Source organism: Pristiophorus japonicus, chromosome 6, assembly GCF_044704955.1.
Source record: "Pristiophorus japonicus isolate sPriJap1 chromosome 6, sPriJap1.hap1, whole genome shotgun sequence".
Classification (NCBI taxonomy): Eukaryota; Metazoa; Chordata; class Chondrichthyes; family Pristiophoridae; genus Pristiophorus; species Pristiophorus japonicus.
The window spans coordinates 253,844,903-253,872,451 of record NC_091982.1 but is presented as its reverse complement, the minus strand read 5'-3'; the positions used below and the strand labels follow the sequence as shown (position 1 = coordinate 253,872,451).

The 27,549-nt window shown below is 44.2% G+C and overlaps 1 protein-coding gene across 1 annotated transcript in view; it reads left to right on the top strand.

The window, feature by feature from the left end:
- Positions 1–23,026, top strand: part of LOC139266044 (leucine-rich repeat-containing protein 31-like) — a 73,718-nt gene extending 50,692 nt beyond the window's left edge. Inside the window, exons 10-11 of the mRNA XM_070883846.1 lie at positions 14,729–14,896; positions 20,491–23,026. Coding sequence (XP_070739947.1) covers positions 14,729–14,896; positions 20,491–20,810 — 488 coding nt within the window. The 3' untranslated portion in view covers positions 20,811–23,026. The remainder of the gene's footprint in view (positions 1–14,728; positions 14,897–20,490) is intronic.
- Positions 23,027–27,549: the final 4,523 nt, after the last annotated feature.

Below are 27,549 nucleotides of genomic sequence, written 5' to 3'. Positions count from 1 at the left end.
GAATTACACATTGCAGGGAATAACATATTTAGAAAAGATAGAGAGGAAAAAGGGGAGGTGGAGTAGCTGTACTTATTAGGGATAACATAATGGCAATGGAAAAAAGTGACGCAGTAATCAACAAGACTAAAATAGAATCCATATCATAGAATCATAGAAATTTACAACACGGAAGGAGGCCATTCGGCCCATCATGTCCGCGCCAGCCGACCAAGAGCACTCCAGCCTAATTCCACTTTCCAGCTCTTGGTCCATAACCCTGTAGGTTACGGCACTTTAAGCACACATCCAAGTATCTTTTAAATGCGGTGAGGGTTTCTGCCTCTACCACCCTTTCAGGCAGTGAGTTCCAGACCCCACCATCCTCTGGATGAAGAAATTTCCCCTCATATCTCCTTTAAACCTCCCCCCAATTACTTTGAATCTATGCTCTCTGGTTGTTGACCCCTCTGCCAAGGGAAACAGGTCCTTCCTATCCACTCAATCCCAGGCCCCTCATAATTTTATACACCTCAATCAGGTCTCCCCTTAGCCTCCTCTGTTCCAAAGAAAACAGACCCAGCATCTCCTCATAGCCAAAATTCTCCAGTCCAGGCAACATTCTTGTAAATCTCCTGTGCACCCTTTCCAGTGCAATCACATCTTTCCTGTAATGTGGTGACAAGAACTGCACACAGTACTCCAGCTGAGGCCTCACCAGTGTTTTATACAGTTCAAGCATAACCTCCTTGTATTTTACGCCTCGACTAATAAAGACAAATATTCCTTATGCCTTCTTACCCACCTTATCTACCTGACCTGCTACCTTCAGGGATCTGTGGACCTGCTCTCCAAGGTCCCTTGTTCCTCTACACTTTTCAGTGTCGTTACCATATGGATAGAGATAAAAGATAATAAAGGATCAATCACACTAATAGGTATAGTCTACCTAATAGTGGAAGGGAGGTGGAGGAATAAATATGCAGACAAACTAGGGAAATGAATAAAAAACATAGAATAATAATCATGGAGAATTTCAACTACCCCGATATTAATTGGACAGAAGAGGTAGGTAAAGGGGATAAGGGAATGGAGTTGCTACAAAGTGTACAGGACACCTTTCTAACCCAATATGTAAAAAGCCCAACAAGGGAGGATTTGCTATTGGATCTGGTAATGGGAAATAAACCAGAGCAGATAAGAGAAGTAAAAGTAGGGGAACATCCAGGCAATAGTGACCATAATATAATACGCTTTAAGATGATAATTGAGAAAGACATAAATATGACGAAGGCTAGGGTAATAGATTGGAGAAAATCTGATTTTGCGCAGCTGAGAATAGAACTTGGGGAAAATAAAATGGGCAACAATATTACCAAACCATGATGTAGAACAGCATTGGGAAACATTTTAAAATGGTGTTCAACAGAGTCCGGAAAAAATATATTGCGCTAAAAGGAAAGAACAAACTATACACTAATGAGACTTTGTGGATGAATAAAGCCATAAGGGAACAATTGAGGGTAAGGAAAGAGGCATACATTAAGTACAGAGACAGCAGGGGAGTGCATGATAAGGGAAAATATGAAAGGATTCAGAGAGATGTCTAAAAACAATTAGGAAGGCAAAGAGTAACTATGAAATTAAACTATGAAGGAACATAAAACAAAATAGTACAATATTTTACAGGCTCATCAATTTAAAAACAGAAACAAAATCAAAATACTGCAGATGCTGGAATCTTAAATAAAATCAGAAAATGCTGGAAATACTCAGCGGGTCAGGCAACGTCTGTGGAGAGAGAAACCGAGTTAACGTTTCAGGTCGATGACCCTTCGTCAGAACTTCTGAGATGCTGCCTGATCTGCTGAGTATTTCCAACATTTTCTGTTATTAATAATAAAAAAGGAAGGTTGGGATGGGAATAGGGTCATTAAGGGATAGACAGGTAACAATAGAGAGATGGCAGAAATATTAAATCATTATTTTGCTTCAGTATTTACCAGGGAGATAGAATAGGTAGACATGACATTGGATGATGAGATTAATAATGGGATAAACCGAGATGAGGAGAAATTTCTTCTCTCAGAGGGTTGTTAATCTGTGGAATTCGCTACCTCAGCGAGCTGTGGAAGGTGGGACATTGAATAAATTTGAGACAGAAATAGACAGTTTCTTAAACGATAAGGGGTTATGGGGAGCAGGCAGGGAAGTGGAGCTGAGTCCATGATCTTATTGAATGGCAGAGCAGGCTCGAGGGGCTGTATGGCCTACTGTTCCTATTTCTTATGTTCTTATGTAAGTTCATTTAAATAAAAAGAGGGGTATATTAAATAAACTAGTCAAACTCAAGAGGATAAAACCCCTGGTCCGGATGGATTGGATCCATGCATTTTAAAAGAATCCCAGGAAGAAATAGCAGAGGCATTACTACACAGTCAGCTTAACATCGGTGGTAGGAAAAATAATGGAATCCCTACTAAAGGAGAAAACAAAACAAGATCTAGAAACCAAAAATATAACAACAAATAGTCAGCATGGATTTCAAAAGGGAAAGTCTTGCTTAACAAACCTCAATGAATTTTTCAAGAGGTAACAGAGAGTAGACAATGGTAATGCAGTACATGTCATTTAGTCTAGAATTTCAAATGGCCACGTGTGCAGGAGATGTCTCCAGCTGCACTAACTCGAGCTCCGCGTTTTGGAGCTTGAACGGCGGCTGGAGTCACTGCAGTGCATCCGTGAGACTGAGAGCTACGTGGATAGCACGTTTCTCGAGGTGGTCACCCCGCAGCTTAAGAGTGTGCAGGCAGGGAGGGATTGGGTGACCACCAGACACAAGAGGAGGACTAGGCAGGTAGTGCAGGAGTCCCCTGAGTTCACCTTGCTCTCCAACCAGTACTCTGTTCTGAGTATCAGTGAGGGCGATGGTGGCTCTGGGGAGTGCAGCCAGAACCAAATCCATGGCACCATGGGTGGCTCAGCTGCACAGGAAGAAGAATGGAAGAGCTATAGTGGTAGGGGATTCAATCGTCAGGGGAGCAGACAGGTGTTTCTGCGGCCGCAGACGTGACTCCAGGATGGTATGTTGCCTCCCTGGTGCCAGGTCAAGGATGTCACTGAGCGGCTGCAGGGAATTCTGGGGGGAGAGGTTGAACAGCCAGAGGTCGTGGTCCATATCTGGACCAAAGACATGGGTAGAAAGAGGGAGGAGGTCCTGCGGGCAGGGAGCTAGGAGAGAGATTAAAAAGCAGGACCTTAAAGGTAGTAATCTCCGGATTACTCCCGCTGCCACGAGCTAGTGAGTACAGAAATAGGAGGATAGAGCAGATGAATACATGGCTGAAGAGATGGTGCAGGAGGGAGGGCTTTAGATTCCTGCGGCATTGGGACCGTTTCTGGGGGAGGTGAGACCTGTACAAGCCGGACGGGTTGTACCTCAACAGAGCCGGGACCAATATCCTCATGGGGGGGGGTTTGCTAGTGCTCTTGGGGAAGGTTTAAACTAGCTTGGCAGGGGGATGGGAATCTACGAATAGATTCAGTAGGGAGGGGAGTAAAGCTGGAATTAGAAAGCAAAAATAAAGTAAGTGAGTTTGAAGGAGAGAGGAAACAAGCAGGAAAAAAGAGTAAAAAACAAATTTAAAGGCACAGGCACATGTATATGATCTGATAGACATCAAAGGCACGTGGTTGCAAGGTGACGAGGACTGGGAATTAAATATTCAGGGGCATTGGATGATCCGGAAGGACAGACAGAAAAGAAAAGGAGGTTGGGTAGCTCTATTCATAAAAGATGGAATCACTGCAATAGTGAGAAACAATATGGCTCAAATGATCAGGATGTTTGGGTGGAGATTAGGAAACAGAGAAACATAGAAAATAGGTGCAGGAGTAGGCCATTCGGCCCTTCAAGCCTGCACCACCATTCAATAAGATCATGGCTGATCATTCACCTCAGTACTCCTTTCCTGCTTTCTCTCCATACCCCTTGATCCCTTTAGCCATAAGGGCCATATCTAACTCCCTCTTGAATATATCCAATGAACTGGCATCAACAACTCTCTGTGGTAGAGAATTCCACAGGTTAATAACTCACTGAGTAAAGAAGTTTCTCCTCATCTCGATCCTAAATGGCCTACCCCTTATCCTTAGACTGTGTCCCCTGGTTCTGGACTTCCCCAACATCGGGAAATTTCTTCCTGCATCTAACCTGTCCCGTCCCGTCAGAATTTTATATGTTTCTATGAGATCCTCTCTCATTCTTCTAAACTCCAGTGTATAAAGGCCCAGTCAATCCAGTCTCTTCTCATATGTCAGTCCTGCCATCTCGGGAATCAGTCTGGTGAACTTCACTGCACTCCCTCAATAGCAAGAACGTCCTTCCTCAGATTAGGAGACCAAAACTGAACACAATATTCCAGGTGAGGCCTCACCAAGGCCCTGTACAACTGCAGTAAGATCTCCCTGCTCCTATATTCAAATCCCCTAGCTATGAAGGCCAACATGCCATTTGCCGCCTTCAGCGCCTGCTGTACCTGCATGCCAACTTTCAATGACTGATGTACCATGACACCCAGGTCTCGTTGTACCTATTCTTTTCCTAATCTGCCACCATTCAGATAATAATCTGCCTTCATGTTTTTGCCACCAAAGTGGATAACCTCACATTTATTCACATTATACTGCATCTGCCATGCATTTGCCCACTCACCTAACCTATCCAAGTCACCCTGGAGCCTCTTAGCATCCTCCTCATAGTTCACAACGCCACCCAGCTTAGTGTCATCTGCAAACTTGGAGATATTACACTCAATTCCTTCATCTAAATCATTGATGTATATTGTAAATAGCTGTGGTCCCAGTACTGAGCCCTGGGCACCCCACTGGTCACTGCATGCCATTCTGAAAAGGACCCGTTTATCCCGACTCTCTGCTTCCTGTCTGCCAACCAGTTCTCTATCCACATCAATACATTACCCGCAATATCATGTGCTTTAATTTTGCACACCAATCTCTTGTGTGGGACCTTGTCAAAAGCCTTTTGAAAGTCCAAATACACCACATCCACTGGTTCTCCCTTGTCCACTCTGCTAGTTACATCCTCAAAAAATTCTAGAAGATTTGTCAAGCATGATTTCCCTTTCATAAATCCATGCTGACTTGGACTGATCATGTCACTGCTTTCCAAATGCGCTGCAATTTTATCTTTGATTCCAACATTTTTCCCACTACTGATGTCAGGCTAACCAGTCTATAATTCCACGTTTTCTCTCTCCCTCCTTTTTAAAAAAGTGGTATTACATTATCTACCCACCAGTCCATAGGAACTGATCCAGAGTCAATCGACTGTTGGAAAATGATCACCAATGCATCCACTATTTCTAGGGCTACTTCCTTAAGTACTCTGGGATGCAGACTATCAGGCCCTGGGGATTTATCGGCCTTCAATCCCATCATCCCGTCAGTTTCCCTAACACAATTTCCTGACTAATGAGGATTTCCTTCAGTTCCTCCTCCTCGCTAGACACTCGGTCCCCTTGTATTTCCGAAAGGTTATTTGTGTCTTCGTTCGTGAAGACAGAACCAAAGTATTTGTTCAATTGGTCTGCCATTTCTTTGTTCCCCATTATAAATTAACATGATTCTGACTGCAAGGGACCTACGTTTGTCTTCACTAATCTTTTTCTCTTCACATATATATAGAAGCTTTTGCAGTCAGTTTATATGTTCCCAGCAAGCTTCCCCTCATACTATTTTCCCCCTCCGAATTAAACCCTTTGTCCTCCTCTGCTGAATTCTAAATTTCTCCCAATCCTCAGGTTTGCTGCTTTTTCTGGCCAATTTATATGCTCTTCCTTGGATTTAACACTATCCCTAATTTCCCTTGTTAGGCACGGTTGAGCCACCAGGTGCAGACCGTCCGGTTTGTACTGGTCCCACCTCCCCCAGAACCGTTTCCAATCTTCCAGGGATTTGAATAAGGGGGGAAAGTCTATAGGCCACCTAACATTAGCAATTCTGTTGGTTGGAGTATAAGCCAGGAAATAGTGGGGGCTTGTAAAAAGGGAACAGCAATAATCATGGGTAATTCTAACCTCTATATTGATTGGACAAATCAAATTGGTCAGGGCAGCCTTGAGGAAGAGTTCATAGAGTGCATAAGGAACGGGTTCCTTGAGGCAGTATGTAACGGAACCAACCAGGGCGCATTGGAACTGGTTCTGGGGGAGGTGGGACTAGTACAAACCGGACGGTCTGCACCTGGGCAGGACCGGAACCAATGTCCTAGGGAGAGTGTTTGCTTGTGCTGTTGGGGAGGGGTTAAACTAATATGACAGGGGGATGGGAACCTATGCAGGGAGACAGAGGGAAGTAGAATGGGGGCAGAAGCAAAAGATAGAAAGAAGAAAAGTAAAAGCAGAGGGCAGAGAAACCCAAGGCAAAAATCAAAAAGAGCCACATTACGCAAAATTCTAAAGCGACAAAGTGTGTTAAAAAGACAAGCCTGAAGGCTCTGTGCTTCAATGCGAGGAGTATTCGTAATCTTGGATCTGGTCCTGTGTAATGAGACAGGATTAATAAACAATCTCCTACTAGAGGATCGCCTCGGAATGAGTGATCATAGCATGGTTGAATTTCAAATTCAGATGGAGGGTGAGAAAGTTGGATCTCAAACCAGCGTACTAAGCTTAAATAAAGGAGACTATGAAGGTATGAGGGCAGAGTTGGCTAAAGTGGACTGGGAAAATAAATTAAAGTGTACGATGGTTGATGAACAGTGGTATATATTTAAGAAAAATATATTCCAGTGAGGAGAAAAGGGTATAAAAGAAAAGACAGCCATTCGTGACTAATTAAAGAAATAAAGGACGGTATCCAATTTAAAAACAGGGGCATACAAAGTGGCCAAAACTAGTGGGAGGACAGAAGATTGGGAAGCTTTTAAAAGCCAGCAAAGAATTACTTAAAAAATGATTAAGAAAGTGAAGATAGACTATGAAAGTAAACTGCATGAAATATAAAAACAGATAGCAAGAGTTTCTATAGGTATATAAAAAGGAAAAGAGAGGCTAAAGTAAATGTTAGTCTCTTAGAGGACGAGACCGTGGAATTAGTAATGGGGAACATGCAGATGGCAGAAACTCTGAACAAATATTTTGTATCAGTCTTTACGGTAGAGGACACTGACAATATCCCAACAGTGGACAGTCAAGGGGCTTTCGGGGGGAGGAACTTAACACAATCACAATCACTAAGGAGGTGATACTCAGTAAGATAATGGGACTAAAGGCAGTAAATCCCCTGGATTTGATGGCTTGCATCCTAGGGTCTTAAGAGAAGTAGCGGCAGGGATTGTGGAAGCTTTGGTTGTAATTTACCAACATTCCCTGGATTCTGGGGAGGTCCCAGCAGATTGGAAAACTGCAAATGTAACACCTCTATTTATAAAAGGAGGCAGATAAAAAGCAGGAAACTATAGACCAGTTAGCCTAACATCTGTGGTTGGGAAAATGTTGGAGTCCATTATTAAAGTAGCAGGACATTTGGAAAAGCAAAATTCAGTCAGGCAGAGTCAGCATGGATTTATGAAGGGAAGTCATGTTTGACAAATTTGCTGGAATTCTTTGAGGATGTCACGAATAGGGTGGATAAAGGGGAACCAGTGGATGTGGTGTATTTGGACTTCCAGAAGGCATTTGCCAAGTGCCACATAAAAGGTTACTGCACAAGATAAAAGTTCAAATCATTAATCTATATCAAGAAAAGCAGTGGTCCCAGTACCCACCCCTGGGGAACGCCACTGTATACCTTCCTCCAGTCAGAAACACAACCATTCACCACTACTCTCTGTTTCCTGTCACTTGGCCAATCTCGTATCCATGCTGCCGCTGTCCCTTTTATTCCATGGGCTTCAACTTTGCTGCAAGCCTATTATGTGGCACTTTGTCGAGCGCCTTTTGGAAATCCATGTACAGCACATCGACCACATTGCCCTCATCAACCCTCTCTGTTAACTCATCGAAATCTCGATCAAGTTGGTTAAACATAAACAATCCGTGATGGCTTTCCTTAATTAATCCACACTTGTCCAAGTCACTGTTAATTTTGTCCCTGATTATCGTTTCTAAATTCTGCCCCACTACCGAGGTTAAAATGACTGGCCTGTAGTTGCTAGGTTTATCCTTACACCCTTTTTTGAACAAGGGTGATACATTTGCAATTCTCCAGTCCTCTGGCACCAGCCCTGTATCTAAGGAGGATTGGAAGATTATGGCTAGTACCTCCACAATTTCCACCTTCACTTCCCTCAGCATCCTAGGATGCATCCCATCTGGTCCTGGTGACTTATCTACTTTAAGTACAGCCAGACTTTATAGTACCTCCTCTTTATCAACTCTTATCCCATCCAGTGTCTCCTCCTTTACTATGTCTATGGCAGCATCCTCTTCCTTGGTGAAGACAGATGCAAAGTGCTAATTTATTACCTCAGCCATACCCTCTGCCTCCATGCATTAATCTCCTCTTTAACCAGCAGGGGATGGGAACCTATACAGGGAGACAGAGGGAGACAAAAAGGAGGCAAAAGCAAAAGACAGAAAGGAGATGAGGAAAAGTGGAGGGCAGAGAAACCCAAGGCAAAGAACAAAAAGGGCCACTGTACAGCAAAATTCTAAAAGGACAAAGGGTGTTAAAAAAGCAAGCCTGAAGGCTTTGTGTCTTAATGCAAGGAGTATCCGCAATAAGGTGGATGAATTAATTGTGCAAATAGATGTTAACAAATATGATGTGATTGGGATTACGGAGACGTGGCTCCAGGATGATCAAGGCTGGGAACTCAACATCCAGGGGTATTCAACATTCAGGAAGGATAGAATAAAAGGAAAAGGAGGTGGGGTAGCATTGCTGGTTAAAGAGGAGATTAATGCAATAGTTAGGAAAGACATTAGCTTGGATGATGTGGAATCTATATGGGTAGAGCTGCAGAACACTAAAGGGCAAAAATCGTTAGTGGGAGTTGTGTACAGACCTCCAAACAGTAGTAGTGATGTTGGGGAGGGCATCAAACAGGAAATTAGGAGTGCATGCAATAAAGGTGCAGCAGTTATAATGGGTGACTTTAATATGCACATAGATTGGGCTAGCCAAACTGGAAGCAATACGGTGGAGGAGGATTTCCTGGAATGCATAAGGGATGGTTTTCTAGACCAATATGTCGAGGAACCAACTAGGGGGGAGGCCATCTTAGACTGGGTGTTGTGTAATGAGAGAGGATTAATTAGCAATCTCATTGTGCGAGGCCCCTTGGGGAAGAGTGACCATAATATGGTGGAATTCTGCATTAGGATGGAGAATGAAACAGTTAATTCAGAGACCATGGTCCAGAACTTAAAGAAGGGTAACTTTGAAGGTATGAGGCATGAATTGGCTAAGATAGATTGGCTAATGATACTTAAGGGGTTGACTGTGGATGGGCAATGGCAGACATTTAGAGAACGCATGGATGAATTACAACAATTGTACATTCCTGTCTGGCGTAAAAATAAAAAAGGGAAGGTAGCTCAACCGTGGCTATCAAGGGAAATCAGGGATAGTATTAAAGCCAAGGAAGTGGCATACAAATTGGCCAGAAATAGCAGCGAACCTGGGGACTGGGAGAAATTTAGAACTCAGCAGAGGAGGACAAAGGGTTTGATTAGGGTAGGGAAAATGGAGTACGAGAAGAAGCTTGCAGGGAACATTAAGGCGGATTGCAAAAGTTTCTATAGGTATGTAAAGAGAAAGAGGTTAGTAAAGACAAACGTAGGTCCCCTGCAGTCAGAATCAGGGGAAGTCATAACGGGGAACAAAGAAATGGCGGAACAAAGAAATGGCAGACCAATTGAGCAAGTACTTTGGTTCAGTATTCACTAAGGAGGACACAAACAACCTTCCGGATATAAAAGTGGTCAGAGGGTCTATTAAGGAGGAGGAACTGAGGGAAATCTTTATTAGTCGGGAAATTGTGTTGGGGAAATTGATGGGATTGAGGGCCGATAAATCCCCAGGGCCTGATGGACTGCATCCCAGAGTACTTAAGGAGGTGGCCTTGGAAATAGCGGACGCATTGACAGTCATTTTCCAACATTCCATTGACTCTGGATCAGTTCCTATCGAGTGGAGGGTAGCCAATGTAACCCCACTTTTTAAAAAAGGAGGGAGAGAGAAAGCAGGGAATTATAGACCGGTCAGCCTGACCTCAGTAGTGGGTAAAATGATGGAATCAATTATTAAGGATGTCATAGCAGCGCATTTGGAAAATGGTGACATGATAGGTCCAAGTCAGCATGGATTTGTAAAAGGGAGATCATGCTTGACAAATCTTCTGGAATTTTTTGAGGATGTTTCCAATAAAGTGGACAAAGGAGTACCAGTTGATGTGGTATATTTGGACTTTCAGAAGGCTTTCGACAAGGTCCCACACAGGAGATTAATGTGCAAAGTTAAAGCACATGGGATTGGGGGTAGTGTGCTGATGTGGATTGAGAACTGGTTGTCAGACAGGAAGCAAAGAGTAGGAGTAAATGGGTACTTTTCGGAATGGCAGGCAGTGACTAGTGGGGTACCGCAGGGTTCTGTGCTGGGGCCCCAGCTGTTTACATTGTACATTAATGATTTAGACGAGGGGATTAAATGTAATATCTCCAAATTTGCGGATGACACTAAGTTGGGTGGCAGTGTGAGCTGCGAGGAGGATGCTATGAGGCTACAGAGTGACTTGGATAGGTTAGGTGAGTGGGCAAATGCGTGGCAGATGAAGTATAATGTGGATAAATGTGAGGTTATCCACTTTGGTGGTAAAAACAGAGAGACAGACTATTATCTGAATGGTGACAGATTAGGAAAAGGGAAGGTGCAACGAGACCTGGGTGTCATGGTACATCAGTCATTGAAGGTTGGCATGCAGGTACAGCAGGCGGTTAAGAAAGCAAATGGCATGTTGGCCTTCATAGCGAGGGGATTTGAGTACAGGGGCAGGGAGGTGTTGCTACAGTTGTACAGGGCCTTGGTGAGGCCACACCTGGAGTATTGTGTACAGTTTTGGTCTCCTAACTTGAGGAAGGACATACTTGCTGTTGAGGGAGTGCAGCGAAGATTCACCAGACTGATTCCCGGGATGGTGGGACTGACCTATCAAGAAAGACTGAATCAACTGGGCTTGTATTCACTGGAGTTCAGAAGAGTGAGAGGGGACCTCATAGAAACGTTTAAAATTCTGACGGGTTTGGACAGGTTGGATGCAGGAAGAATGTTCCCAATGTTGGGGAAGTCCAGAACCAGGGGTCACAGTCTAAGGATAAGGGGTAAGCCATTTAGGACCGAGATAAGGAGAAACTTCTTCACCCAGAGAGTGGTGAACCTGTGGAATTCTCTACCACAGGAAGTAGTTGAGGCCAATTCACTAAATATATTCAAAAGGGAGTTAGATGAAGTCCTTACTACTCGGGGGATCAAGGGGTATGGCGTGAAAGCAGGAAGTGGGTACTGAAGTTTCATGTTCAGCCATGAACTCGTTGAATGGCGGTGCAGGCTAGAAGGGCTGAATGGCCTGCTCCTGCACCTATTTTCTATGTTTCTATGTTTCTATGCGTAGGTCTCCATTTTGGTCCCTAATCAGTCCCACTCCTCCTCTTACTATTTATATACCTTTAGAAGACTTTTGGATTAACTTTTATTTTGGCTGCCATTCTATTCTCATCCCCTCTCTTTACCCCACTTACTTTCTTTTGCACTTCCCCTCTGACCTTTCTATATATAGCCTGATTCTCTCATGTATTCTCAACCTGACATCTGTCATACGCGCTCTTTTTCTGCTTCATCATATTCTCGATCTGTTTCATCATCCAGGAAGCTCTGACTTTAGTTGCCCTACCTTTCCCCCTAGTGGGAATGTACCTCGACTGTACCCAAACTATTTTCTCTTTAACGACAGCCCACTGTTCCACGACAGTGTTGCCTGCCAATCTTTGATTCCAATTTAACCGGGCCAGACCGTTTCCAACCCCCTGAAATTGGCCTTCCCCCAATTAAACATTTTTACTCTAGATTGCTCCCTGTCCTTTTCCATAGCTAATCTAAACCTTGTGATATTGTGATCACTGTTCCCTAAATTGGGAAATGTTGGTGTTCAGAGGGGCCTGGGTGTCCTTGTACACAAATCACTGAAAGCTAACATGCAGGTACAGCAAGCAATTAGGAAAGCAACTGGTATGTTAGCCTTTAATACAAAAGGATTAGCGTACAATATTAAAGAAATCTTACAACAATTATCTAGGGCCTTGGTGAGACCACACCTGGAGTACTGAGAACAGTTTTGGTCTCCTTACCTAAGGAAGGATATACTTGCCTTAGAGGGAGTGCAACAAAGTTAACTAGACTGATTTAAAAAAAAAAAGCAAAATTCTGCTGATGCTGGAAATCTGAAATGGAAACAGGAAATAAACACTTAGCATCTGAGAGTTCTGACGAAAGGCCCAGAAATTCCTCTTGCGGTCTTCCCGCGGACAATTGCCTCCCAATCGGAGAATTTTTACAAAAGTATCTGGTGGTCTCGGAGGCACCCTGGATTGCGGTGGGGGAGGCCTTCTCTTCCTGCGCTGTGAAGTGCGCTCCCGTCCGGAGGGTTCCCTGCAGAAGATGCAGTCACGTGTGACTGCTCAGCCAATCAGGTAAGTATTTCACAGGTTCCCATTAATAGCACTGAGACTCGCGTAACTACCTGTTCTCAGCTCTATTAATGGGAACAAAACCAAACACACAAAATAATAAAAAATAAAAAACAGACGTCACATATTTAAAATTAATTGAAATTAAAGTTATTATGTCTTATAAAAATAAAATATTTTCCCCGATTTAAAAAAAAAAAGAAAAGTTTTTTTAAATTATGGTTAAAAATAAACTTACTGTAGTGAGGAGTGTTTTTAACAATAAAATATGTGTTTATAATTTTATTTTAACATGTAGGCTATGCGCCTGCTTTTATCAGGCACAAGAATTTTGAGGACATTTGCTGGGCAAGTTATGCGTAAATACCGCAATCTGCCCAAGCAAATGTCCTCGCTCCCGATATGCGGATGATCTGTCGAGCTCCAGCTTGACAGATCGGAAAAGACGGTTTTCAGCGCATGCGCATTGCGCGCTGAAAACCGGCTTTTCCAGCTTCCCGGGTCTGTAGAAACTCCATACGGGCCCGGGACATCAGAATTTCTGAAACATTAACTCTGTTTCTCTCTCCACAGATGCTGCCTGACCTGCTGAATATTTCCAGCAGTTCCTGTTTTTATTTCACTGGACTGATTCCTAGGATGAGAGGATTGCCCTATGAGGAGAGATTGAGTAGACTAGGCCTATATTCCCTTGGGTTTAGAAGAATGAGAGGTGATCTCATTGAAACATAGAAAATTCTCAAGGACTTGATAGAGTAGATGCTGGAAGGACGTTGCCCCTGGCTGGGGAGCCAGCAATTAGGGGATATTGCAGGAAGGTGGAGTTGAGGTAGATATTAACAGCGATCTTATTGAATCGAAGGGCCAAATGGCAAACTCCTGCTCCTATTTCTTGTGTTCTTGTCCCAGTATTGGTGCCAGTGTCCCATAAAATGCAACCCCTCCTTCCCACCCCCGTCTTTAAGCCACACATTCACCTTCCTGATCTGCCTACCTATGCCAATTAGCACGTAGCTCGAGTATTAATCCCGTGATTACCACACGTGTGCTACTGTTTTTCTTTAATTTTGTTCCGAACTTCTGATATTCCCTTAGCAGGTCCTTCTCCCTTTTCCCTACATCCTTGGTCCCAACATGTACCCTGACAACTGGATCTTCTCCCTCCTTTTCCAAGTTCCTCTCCAGTTGCTCTGAGATACTGTTTAGCCTGGCACAAGGTAGGCAGCATATGATTGAGAGGACACTATCTATCCCACTTACTACCAAATCTCCCATGACTACAACCTTTCTATTCTGTTCTTTCCTGCCCCCCTCCCTACTGGACATCCTCTTGCTCCATGATGCCATGGTTAGCGTTCTGGCTGCCCATCCTGCAGCCTGTATCATTATCCTCACCGGAGCAAGTACGTTGTACCTGTTGGACTGAACCAGTGACTGAAGGACCTCCTCTATCTCCCCTTGGTTCCCCCTACCCTGCTGACTAACAGTCGCACTCTCCTCTTCCTGTGCTTTCCTCTGAGCTGTCACTAACCTCTGGAGAAACTGTCCACAGAAGAACACTACTTAGAGTCCCATTCCTTTTTCTGATTGAAGCTGTTCTGGTGGATATCCGAGGAGCTGTGAAATGAAGGGCAGTCTAGTGACCAGTAGGTGCAGGGTGGGGACTTCGCCAAGCTTGTGGCCAAGCAATGATTTATAGAGTGCATTTAATGTAGAAAAGGAGACGATGTGGAGGAAATTTCAGAGTGTGGGGTTTATTAAGGCTTGAAGGCACTCTCATCTCAACAATTCCAACTAATCAAGTTGTTTTCCAAAGTCCCAGCAACTTGTTCCATATCTTCTGTGGCATTTTCAATTGTGTTGGTACATAATTATAATCTTCAATCCCATTCCAAACCAGGCCAGTTTACTTTGAAGATTACACCTCAGTTCTTTAATAGTTGAGTTTTTCAGCTATTTTCTGTAGCTCAGTTCAACTTGTCTTTTAAGTTGCTGGGTAACTTTATGAAGCAGCAAATAAAATGTTGTGTTAAATCTTCCAGCTGACACCATCCCGAACCTGACTGAGCTGGAGACACTGGACCTGTCCTGGAATAAATGCCTTGGCGGGAATCTGGGGCTACTCGTCCGAACGTTGCAAAACAAAACCAATCTCCGTGTGCTGAAGCTGTGTAGCTGCAACCTGACTGGCCAGGATTTAGCATCTCTCGGTAATCACGCCTTTGTTCACCCTGGGTCAATCCAAATTTTCCAGACCGAGATCAAGCGAATTTTGTTCGGTATCGAGGAGCAAAGTCAGGTAAATGAAGTTGAGCTACAGATCACCTGGGAACCTGAGAGAAGTTTCAGAACGGAGAGAAGCAAAGCTGGAAATGGAAGACATAAAATTAGTAAGCGACTTTGGAAGACAGAGGAAGCAAAGGCTAGGAAATGGACAACAAGGGAGTTTGGCAGTGCTAAATGGTATATACTTCAATGCAAGGAGTGTAAGCAATAAGGCAGGTGAGCTGAGAGCACAGATAGACACTTGGGAGTATGATATAGCTATTAATGAGACATGGCTGGAAGAAGGGAAGGAATGGCAGCCCAACATTCCTGGTTACAGGGTTTTCAGACGAGAGGGGGTAAAAAGGAGAGGGGAGGGTCGCAGTATATATTAAAGAAACAATTACAGCTGTGAGGAGGGATGATGTGTTAGAAGGATCATTAAATGAGACCATATGCATTGAACTGAACAAAAAAGGGGCGATCACACTGCTGGGAGTGTACTATAGACCCACAGTCAGAGGGAGATAGAAGAGCAAATATGTAGGCAAATTTCTGAGAAGTGCAAAAACTATGGGGCAGTAATAGTGGGGGATTTCAACTACACTAATATTAACTGGGATAGAATTAATGTGAAAGGTATAGAGGGTACTGAATTCCTAAGATCTATTCAGGAAAACTATTTCAGCCAGTATGTAGCAAACCCAACAAGGGAGGGGGCGGTTTTGGACTTAGTTTTTGGGAATGAAGCCGAAGAGGTGGAAGGGGTATCAGTGGGAGAGCATTTTGGTGCTAGTGATCATAATTCCATTAGATTTAGGGTAGTCATGGAAAAGCGCAAAGTTAGGCCTGGAATAAAAGTTCTCAATTAGGGAAAAGCCATTTTTATTAAGCCGAAATGGGATTTAGCCAAAGTGGACTGGAAACAGATACTTGATGGTAAATCAGTGTCAGAGCAGTGGGAGACATTCAAGGAGGAGATCCGGAGGGTTCAGAGCAAGTATGTTCCCTAAAAGAAAAAGGGAGGGACTAACAAATCTAGAGTCCCCTCGATGTCAAGGGACATACAGGGGAGGATAAAGAAAAAAAGGGAAGCTTAAATACTGCAGAAATCCTAGAGGAGTATCGAAAGTGCAGGGGTGAAATTAAAAAGGAAATTAGGAAAGCAAAGAGAGAGCATGAAAACATATTGGCTAGGAAAACCCAAAGATGTTTTATAAATATGTTGTGGAAAAATATTTCCGAGACTGTATAGTATATAAAGAGAGGTTTATTAAATCGGAGACAAAGCTTTGGGAGAAGTGTTAAAGACCCCTGTCTTTGAACCATCTTCTCAAATTGGTATCTGCAGTGAAGTTCTTTTATCTTACAAATTACGTCACTTTACAACACATGCTTTAGCACTACAAAGCTTTGACTATCGAAGGCTAAGCTTTTGATATAACCCATCCTGCATTGTGACAGGACAGTATAAACAAATGCAGGCTTTTGACACCGGTATAAACAAACATACACAGCACTTAACTCTCCAGTGTTCATTATCTCACTTTCCTATCTTCATTAACTCAAGGCCAGCATACCTTATAGTCTAACTGTTTAAAGCATAATGCATCAGTGTTGTCCCTTACAAAATTAATTAAAGGGGAAAATAAAACAAATGTTTGATCCCGTATACTAGTCCAGTATATGTCCAAAAATCCGCTCCAACAAATACATTAAGAGCAAGAAGATAAATCAAGAAAGAGTAGGGCCTATTTGAGACCATGAAGGTAATCTGTGTGTGGAGCGGAAGAAGTGGGTATGGTTCTTAATGAATACTTTGCATCTGTTTTCACGAAAGAGAGGGGCGATGCAGACACTGCTATCAGGGAGGTGTTGTGTGAAATATTAGATGAAGCAAACATAGTGAGAGAGGAAGTATTAAGGGGTTTAGCATCTTTGAAAGTGGATAAATCCCCAGGCCCGGATGAAATGTACCCCAGGCTGTTAAGAGAAGCAAGAGAGGAAATAACAGAGGCTCTGACCATCATTTTCCAATCCTCTCTGGCTACAGGTGTGGTACTGGAGAACTGCTAATGGTGTACCTTTGTTTAAAAAGGGAGAAAGGGATAGGCCGAGTAATTACAGGCCAGTCAGCCTAACGTCGGTGGAGGGAAAATTATTGCAAAATTTTCATTTAGAAAGATATGGATTAATCAAGGACAGTCAGCGTGGATTTGTTAAGGGAAAGTCATGTCTGACTAACTTGAGTAAAAGTAAAAGCCCATGGAATCCAAGGCAAAGTGGCAAGTTGGATACAAAATTGGCTCGGAGGCAGGAAGGAAAGGGTAATGGGATGGGTGTTTTTGCGACTGGAAGGCTGTTTCCAGTGGGGTTCCGCAGAGTTTAGTACAAGGTCACTTGCGGTTTGTGGTATAGATCGGGAGGGCGCTGAGCACCTCGAATCTCATTTCTGAAAGCATGCAGAAATCAAATGCAGGCAGTGGAAAGAGCGTGCAGCAAACCAGTCCCACCCACCCTTTCCCTCAACAACTATCTGTCCCACCTGTGACAGGGACTGTGGTTCTCGTATTGGACTGTTCAGCCATCTAAGGACTCATTTTTAGAGTGGAAGCAAGTCTTCCTCGATTCCGAGGGACTGCCGATGATGATGATGATGAGACTTGAATGTAGGGGGTATGATTAAGAAGTTTGCAGATGATACGAAAATTGGCTGTGTGGTTGATAAGAAGAAAGCTATAGACTGCAGGAAGATATTAATGAACCGGTCAGGTGGGCAGAACAGTGGCAAATGGAATTCAATCCGGAGAAGTGTGAGGTAATGCATTTGGGGAGGGCTAACAAGGCAAGGGAATACACAATAAATCATAGAAGTTTACAGCACGGAAGGAGGCCATTTCGGCCCATTGTGCCCACGCCAGCCAACAAGGCTATCCAGCTTAATCCCACTTTCCAGCTCTAGGTCCGAAACCCTGTAGGTCACGACACTTCAAGTGTACATCCAAGTATTTTTTAAATGTGGTGAGAGTTTCTGCCTCTACCACCCTTTCAGGCAGTGAGTTCCAGACCCCCACAACCCTCTGCATGAAGAAATTTTCCCTCAAATCCCCTCTAAACCTTCCACCAATTACTTTAAATTTATGCCTCCTGGTTGTTGACCCCTCTGCTAAGGGAAATAGGCCCTTTCTATCCACTATATCTAGGCCCCTCGTAATCTTATACACTTCAATGAGGTCTCCCCTCAGCCTCCACTGTTCCAAGGAAAGCAAACCCAGCGTATCCAATCTGTCCTCATAGTTAAGATTCTCCACTCCTGGCAAAATCCTCTTAAATCTCCTCTGTACCCTCTCCAGTGCAATCACGTCCTTCCTGTAATACGGTGATCAGAACTGCACGCAGTACTCCAGCTGTGGTCTTAACCAGTGTTTTATACAGTTCAAGCGTAACTCACCTGCTCTAATATTCTATAAGATAGGACACTGAGAAGTGTAGAGGAACAAAGGGACCTTGGAGTGCAGGTCCACAAACCCTTGAAGGTAGCAGGCCAGATAGATAAGGCGGTTAAGAAGGCATACGAAATACTTGCCTTTATTAGTTGAGGCATGGAATACAAGAGCAAGGGGGTTATACTTGAACTGTATAAAACACTAGGTCACAGCGAGAGTACAGCGTGCAGTTTTGGTCACCACATCACGGGAAAGATGTGATTGCACTCGAGAGGGTACAGAGGAGATTTACGAGAATGTTGCTGGGAGTGGAGAATTTTAGCTATGAAGAAAGAACATAAGAAATAGGAACAGGAGTAGGCCACCTAGCCCCTCGAACCGGCTCTGCCATTCATTAAGACCATGGCTGATCTGATCATGGACTCCGCTGCACTTCCCTGTCCGCTCCCCATAATCTTTGGCTCCCTTATCATTCAAAAATCTGTCTATCTCCAGCTTAAATATATGCAATGACCCAGCCTCCACAGCTCTCTGGGGCAGAGAATTCCACAGATTCACGACCCTCTGACAGAAGAAATTCCTCCTCATTTATGTTTTAAATGGCCGACCCCTTATTCTGAAATTTTGTCCTCTAGTTTTAGATTCCCCCATGAGGAGAAACATCCTTTCTGTGTCTACCCTGTCGAGTCCCTTCAGAATCGTATATATTTCAGTAAGTTCCCCTATCATTCTTCTAAACTCCAGTGAGTACAGGCCCAACCTACTCAACCTTTTTTCATAAAACAACCCCTTCATCTCCAGAATCAACCTAGTGAACCTTCTCTGAACAGCATCCAATGCAAGTATATCCCTCCCTCAATAAGGAGACCAAAACTGTACGCAGTACTCCAGGTGTGGCCTCACCAGTACCCTGTACAGTTGTAGCAGGACTTCTCTGCTTTTATACTCCATCCCCCTTGCAATAAAGGCCAACATTCCATTTGCCTTCCTAATTACTTGCTGTAACTGCATATTAACTTTGTGTTTCATGTACAAGGCCCCCAGGTCCCTCTATACCTCAGCATTTTGTAATCTCTCCCTATTTAAATAATAATTTGCTTATTTATTTTTCCTACCAAAGTGGATAACCTCACATTTTCCTACATTATACTCCATTTGCCAGATTTTTGCCCAATTACTGAGCCTGTCTATATCCCTTTGCAGATTGGATAGGCTGGGGATGTTTCTTTGGAACAGAGGAGGCTGAGGGGAGACCTTATTGAGGTGCATAAAATTATGAGGGGCCTAGTTAGAGTGGGTAGGAAGGACCTGTTTCCCTTGGCAGAGGGGTCAACAACCAGAGTGCATAGATTTAATACAAAATAAAAATACTGCGGATGCTGGAATCTGAAATAAAGACAGAAAACGCTGATAATCTCAGCGGGTCAGGCAGCGTCTGTGGAGAGAAAAACAGATTTAACGTTTCAGGTCGACGACCCTTCGACACTGGGGCGATCGGGGCCCCACCCAGTATCCCGGCAACACCGGGGCACCACCCAGTATCCCGGCAACACCGGGGCACCACCCAGTATCCCGGCAAACTGGGCAATTGGGGCCCCACCCAGTATTCCGGCAACACCGGGGCCCCACCCAGTATCCCGGCAACACTGGGCAATTGGGGCCCCACCCAGTATCCCGGCAACACCGTGCGATCAGGGCCTCGCCCAGTATCCCGGCAACACCGTGCGATCGGGGCCTCAGCCAGTATCCCGGCAACACCGGGGCCCCACCCAGTATCCCGGCAACACTGGGCAATTGGGGCCCCACCCAGTATCCCGGCAACACCGTGCGATCAGGGCCTCGCCCAGTATCCCGGCAACACCGTGCGATCGGGGCCTCAGCCAGTATCCCGGCAACACTGGCCGATCGGGGACATTGCTCTACTTTGCTCACTTGCTGATCGAAGCTGCACTCATGTGGCAGAGCATCTCCTGAAAGGAGGGGAGGAGTGGGCAGAGTTGTTCTGTCCATCATCTGCTGGTGTGCAGGAAGAGTAATAAATGTGTAACTCTCACTGAGTTCCGAACTCATCGCAATCTGTGCTTTCTTCCCAGCGTCTCTGTCATGTGCTGGAGTCCTAGCCAACCTCGAGCAGCTGGATTTAACGTACAACCATACCGCCGATGACCACTCTTGGGCAATATTCTTCCAGGAAATAAATGGCCTGAAGGAGCTCTGTGAGCTGGACATTGGCCTGCGACCTTCGACCTATCGAGAATGCGGTCCATGGATCACTGGTCTTCTGGGCGGCCTGGCTCGACTTCCCTCGCTCACAGAATTAGGGATGCATCACTGGCTCTTCACTGCTTCACAGCGCGAGCTCCTGGACACATTCAACAAGGACAATAAGAGGAATATCCATTTTGCGTATTAGTTACTTTTCACGAGCTGAAATAGAGGTTCAGAGATAAGGGCCTTATCTCAGAATGTGCACACATTGCAGTTTCATTTTAATATCCTTTAAATTCGGCATAGTTATCATTCAAAGCATTCCAACTCCAGTCCACCTCCCACACCTGACCCAGCCCCAGATCCTGTACACTGACTGACTCCAGTCCACCTTTCACTCCGGTTCCTGTACACTGACTCTAGTCCACCTTTCACTCTGGTTCTTGTACACTGACTCCAGTCCACCTTTTACCTGTTCCTGTACACTGACTCCAGTCCACCTTTTATTGGTTCCTGTACACTGACTCCAGTCCACCTTTCACTGCGGTTCCTGTACACTGACTCCAGTCCACCTTTTACTGGTTCCTGTACACTGACTCCAGTCCACCTTTTACTGGTTCCTGTACACTGACTCCAGTCCATCTTTTACTGGTTCCTGTACACTGACTCCAGTCCACCTTATACTGGTTCCTGTACACTGACTCCAGTCAATCTTTTACTCCAGTTCCTGTACACTGTCTCCGGTTCCTATACACTGACTCCAGTCCACCTTTTACTCCAGTTCCTGTACACTGACTCCAGTCCACCTTTTACTCCGGTTCCTGTACACTGACTCCAGTCCACCTTTTACTTCAATTCCTGTACACTGACTCCAGTCCACCTTTCACTCCGGTTCCTGTACACTAACTCCAGTCCACCTTTCACTCCGGTTCCTGTACACTGACTGACTCCAGTCCACCTTTCACTGCGGTTCCTGTACACTGACTCCAGTCCACCTTTTACTGGTTCCTGTACACTGACTCCAGTCCACCTTTTACTGGTTCCTGTACACTGACTCCAGTCCACCTTTTACTGGTTCCTGTACACTGACTCCAGTCCACCTTTTACTGGTTCCTGTACACTGACTCCAGTCCATCTTTTACTCCAGTTCCTGTACACTGTCTCCGGTTCCTATACACTGACTCCAGTCCATCTTTTACTGGTTCCTGTACACTGACTCCAGTCCACCTTTTACTGGTTCCTGTACACTGACTCCAGTCCATCTTTTACTGGTTCCTGTACACTGACTCCAGTCCACCTTTTACTGGTTCCTGTACACTGACTCCAGTCCATCTTTTACTCCAGTTCCTGTACACTGTCTCCGGTTCCTATACACTGACTCCAGTCCACCTTTTACTCCAGTTCCTGTACACTGACTCCAGTCCACCTTTTACTCCAGTTCCTGTACACTGACTCCAGTCCACCTTTTACTCCGGTTCCTGTACACTGACTCCAGTTCACCTTTTACTCCAATTCCTGTACACTGACTCCAGTCCACCTTTCACTGCGGTTCCTGTACACTGACTCCAGTCCACCTTTTACTCCAATTCCTGTACACTGACTCCAGTCCACCTTTCACTCCGGTTCCTGTACACTGACTCCAGTCCACCTTTCACTCCGGTTCCTGTACACTTCTCCAGTCCACCTTTTACTGGTTCCTATACGCTGACTCCAGTCCATCTTTTACTGGTTCCTGTACACTGACTCCAGTCCATCTTTTACTCCAGTTCCTGTACACTGACTCCAGTCCACCTTTTACTCCAATTCCTGTACACTGACTCCAGTCCACCTTTTACTGGTTCCTGTACACTGACTCCAGTCATCTTTTACTCCAGTTCCTGTACACTGACTCCAGTCCACCTTTCACTTCGGTTCCTGTACACTGACTCCAGTCCATCTTTTACTCCAGTTCCTGTACACTGACTCCAGTCCACCTTTCACTCCGGTTCCTGTACACTGACTCCAGTCCATCTTTTACTCCAGTTCCTGTACACTAACTCCAGTCCACCTTTTACTCCAGTTCCTGTTGACTGACTCCAGTCCACCTTTCACTCCAGTTCCTGTACACTGACTGACTCCAGTCCACCTTTCACTCCGTTTCCTGTACACTGACTCCAGTCCACCTTTCACTCCGGTTCCTGTACACTGACTCCAGTCCACCTTTCCCTCCCACTCAGCTTCGGTCCTAGTGCAGTGACTAGTCTACATTTAACCAGTCTGTCCGTGACTGGCACTGAGATCAGGGATGACTACGGGATGAAAAGATTGGCTAAATGTGGTTTGAGTTGAGCTGAGAACACTTGAGCCCACGTTTTGAAACCAGGGACCTGAGTGCTGGAGGGAATCCTGGGGTTCCAAAAGATCATTTGATTTCTGTGTCTATTTGTTGAGACATTCGATAATTATATTATGTCTGTTACTGTCTAGCAATAAAAATGTTTTCTGGACTGATGATCCTGTATTTAAATGGGTCAATAGAAGTTGGGGCAAGAGTTCCCACACATCAGCTTGATTACCTCGTCTGGCCATCCGTCACAAATTAAAGAAGTTAAGGATAGCATTAGATTGAAAGAAGAGGAATGTTGCGAAGAATAGCAGTAAGCCTGAGGATTGGGAGAGTTTCAGAAACCAGCAAAGGGTAACCAAAAAATTAATAAAAAGGGAAAAAATAGAATGAGAGAAAACTAGCAAGAAATATAAAAACATTGTAAGAGCTTCGACAAGTATGTAAAAAGGAAGAGTAGCAAAAGTAAACATTGGTCCATTAGAGGCTGAAGCAGGAGAAATTATTATGGGGAGTAAGGAAATGCCAGAAACGTTAAACAAATATTTTGTATCAGTCTTCATAGTAGAAGACCACAAAAATCGTACCAAAAATAGTGGGGAACCAAGGGTCTAATGAGGGTGAGAAACTTGATGCAAATCCCCTGGACCTGATGGCCTACATCCTCTGGTTCGAAAAGAGGTGGTTGCAGAGATAGTGGATGCATTGGTTTTGATCTTTCAAAATTCCCGAGATTCTAGAACGGTCCCAGCGGATTGGAAGGTAGCAAATGTAACACCGCTATTCAAGAAAGGCGGGAGAGAGAAAACAGCGAACTATAGGCCAGTTAGTCTGACATCAGTCATCGGGAAAATGCTAGAATCCCTTGGTAAGGAAGTGGTAACAGGACACTTAGAAAATCATAACATGATTAAGCAAGAGTCAACATGGTTTAATGAAAGGGAAATCGTGTTTGACAAATTTAGACAAGTAGAATGGGGGCAGAAGCAAAAGATAGAAAGAAGAAAAGTAAAAGAGGAGGGCAGAGGAACCTAAGGCAAAAAGCAAAAAGGGCCACATTACAACAAAATTCTAAAGGGGCAAAGTGTGTTAAAAAGACAAGCCTGAAGGCTCTGTGCCTCAATGCGAGGAGTATTCGTAATAAGATGGACAAATTAACTGCGCAGGCAGCTGGCATCACAGAGACATGGCTCCAGAGTGACCAAGGCTGGGAACTCAACATCCAGGGGTATTCAACATTCAGGAAGGATAGACAGAAAGGAAAAGGAGGTGGGGTGGCATTGCTGGTTAAAGAGGAAATTAACGCAATAGTAAGGAAGGACATTACCTTGTGGAATCGATATGGGTGGAGCTACGGAATACCAAAGGGCAGAAAACGCTAGTGGAAGTTGTGTACAGACCACCAAACAGTAGTAGTGAGTTTGGGGACAGCATCAAACAAGGAATTAGGGATGCGTGCAATAAAGGTACAGCAGTTATCATGGATGACTTTAATCTACATATTGATTGGGCTAACCAAACTAGTAGCAATGTGGTGGAGGAGGATTTCCTGGAGTGTATTGGATGGTTTTCTAGACCAATATGTCGAGGAACGCACTAGAGGGTTGGCCATCTTAGACTGGGTGATGTGTAACGAGAAAGGACTAATAAGCAATCTTGTTGTGTGAGGCCCTTTGGGGAAGAGTGACCATAATATGGTAGAATTCTTTATTAAGATGGAGAGTGACACAATTAATTCAGAGACTAGGGTCCGGAACTTAAGTAAAAGTAACTTCGATGGTATGAGATGTGAATTGGCCAGAATAGACTGGCGAGTGATACTTAAAGGGTTGACGGTGGATAGGCAATGGCAAACATTTAAAGATCACATGGATCACAACAATTGAACATCTTTGTCTGGAGTAAAAATAAAACGGGGAAGGTGGCTCAACCGTGGCTAACAAGGGAAATTAGGGATAGTGTTAAATCCAAGGAAGAGGCATATAATTTGGCCAGAAAAAGCAGCAAACCTGAGGACTGGGAGAATTTTATAATTCAGCAGAGGAGGACAAAGGGTTTAATTAGGTGGGGGAAAATAGAGTACGAGAGGAAGCTTGCTGGGAACATAAAAACTGACTGCAAAAGCTTCTATAGATATGTGAAGAGCAAAAGATTAGTGAAGACAAACGTAGGTCCCTTGCAGTCAGAATCAGGTGAATTTATAATAGGGAACAAAGAAATGGTGGACCAGTTAAACAAATACTTTGGTTCTGTCTTCATGAAGGAAGCCACAAATAACCTTCCGGAAATACTAGGGGACCGAAGGTCTAGTGAGAAGGAGGAACTGAAGGAAATCCTTATTAGTCAGGAAATTGATGGGATTGACAGTCGATAAATCCACGGGGCCTGATAGTCTGCATCCCAGAGTACTTAAGGAAGTGGCCCTAGAAATAGTGGATGCATTGGTGATCATTTTCCAACAGTCTATCGACTCTGGATCAGTTCCTATGGACTGGAGGGTAGCTAATTTAACACCACTTTTTAAGAAAGGAGGGAGAGAGAAAATGGGTAATTATAGACCGGTTAGCCTGACATCAGTAGTGGAGAAAATATTGTAATCAATTATTAAAGATGAAATAACAGCGCATTTGGAAAGCAATGACAGGATCGGTCCAAGTCAGCATGGATTTATGAAGGGGAAATCATGCTTGACAAATCTTCTGGAATTTTTTGAGGATGTAACTAGTAGAGTGGACAAGGGAGAACCAGTGGATGTGGGGTATTTGAACTTTCAAAAGGCTTTTGACAAGGTCCCACACAAGAGATTGGTATGCAAAATTAAAGCAAATGGTATGTTGGCCTTCATAGCTTGGGGATTTGAGTATAGGAGCGGGGAGGTCTTACTGCAGTTGTACAGGGCCTTAGTGAGGCCTCACCTGGAATATTGTATTCAATTTTTGGTCTCCTAATCTGAGGAAGGACGTTCTTGCTATTGAGGGAGTGCAGCAAAGGTTCACCAGACTGATTCCAGGGATGGCAGGACTGACATATGAGGAGAGACTGGATCGAGTGTGCCTGTATTCACTGGAGTTTAGAAGGATGAGAGGGGATCTCATAGAAACATATAAAATTCTGATGGGACTGGACAGGTTAGATGCAGGAAGAATGTTGGGGAAGTCCAGAACCAGGGGACATAGTCTAAGGATAAGGGGTAAGCCATTTAGGACTAAGATGAGGAGAAACTTCTTCACTCAGAGAGTTGTTAACCTGTGAAATTCCCTACCGCAGAGAGTTGTTGATGCCAGTTCATTGGATATATTCAAGAGGGAGTTAGATATGGCCCTTATGGCTAAAAGGATCAAGGGGTATGGAGAGAAAGCAGGAAAGGGGTACTGAGATGAATGATCAGCCATGATCTTATTGAATGGTGGTGCAGGCTCGAAGGGCCAAATGGCCTACTCCTGCATCTATTTTCTATGTTTCTATTAGCGTTTTTTGAGGATGTAACTAACAAGGTAGAGAAAGGGGAACCAGTGGATGCAGTATATTTGAATTTCTGAAAGGCATTCGATAACGTGTCACATAAAAGGTTACTACACAAGATAGGGGCTCATGGGATTGGAGGTAAGGTATTAGCATGGATAGAGGATTGCTTAATGGACAGAAAGCAGAGAGTAGGGATAAACAGGTCATTTTCAGGTTGCAGGCTGTAACTAGTGGGATGCCGCAAGGATCAGTGCTGGGGCCTCAGCTATTTACAATCTATATTAATGACCTAGATGAAGGGACTGAGTGTAATGTATCCAAGTTTTCTGATGATACAAAGCTAGGTGGGACAGTAAGCTCTGAGGAGAACACAACGAGTCTGCAAAGGGATTATAGATAGACTAAGTGAGTGGGCAGTAAGGTGGCAGGTGGAGTATAATGTGGGGAAATATGAGGTTATTCACTTTGGTAGGAAGAATAAAAAAACAGAATATTTTTTAAATTGAGAAATTTTTGAATGTTAATGTTCAGGGAGATGTGGGTGTCCTTGTGCAAGAAACACCGAAAGTTAGCATGCAGGTACAGCAAGCAATAAGGAAGGCAAATGACATTTTGTCCTTTATTGTAAGGGGGTTGGAGTATAAAAGCAGAGAAGCCTGCTACAACTATGCAGGTATTGGTGAGGCCACACCTGGAGTACTGCATACAATTTTGGTCTCCGTATTTAAGGAAAGATATATTTGCCTTGGAGGCAGTGCAACGAAGGTTTACTAATTCATTTCTGGGATGAGAGGGCTGTCTTATGCTGAGAGATTGTGTCGATTGGGCCTATACTCTCTGGAGTTTAGAAGAATGAGAGGTGATCTCATTGAAACATATAAGATTCTATGGGGGATTGACAGGGTAGATGCTATGTAGATGCTTCCCTTCGCTGGAGAGTCTAGAACCAGGGGTCACAGAATAAGGGGTCGGCCATTTACGGCCAAGATGAGGAGGAATTTCTTCACTCAGGGTTGTGAATCGTTGGAATACATTTTTGGACTCTAGGTGGAATCAAGCAATATGGGGATAGTGCAGGAAACTGGATTTGAGGTAGAAGATCAGCCATGATCTTATTGAATGACAGAGCAGGCTCGAGGGGCCGAATGGCCGACTC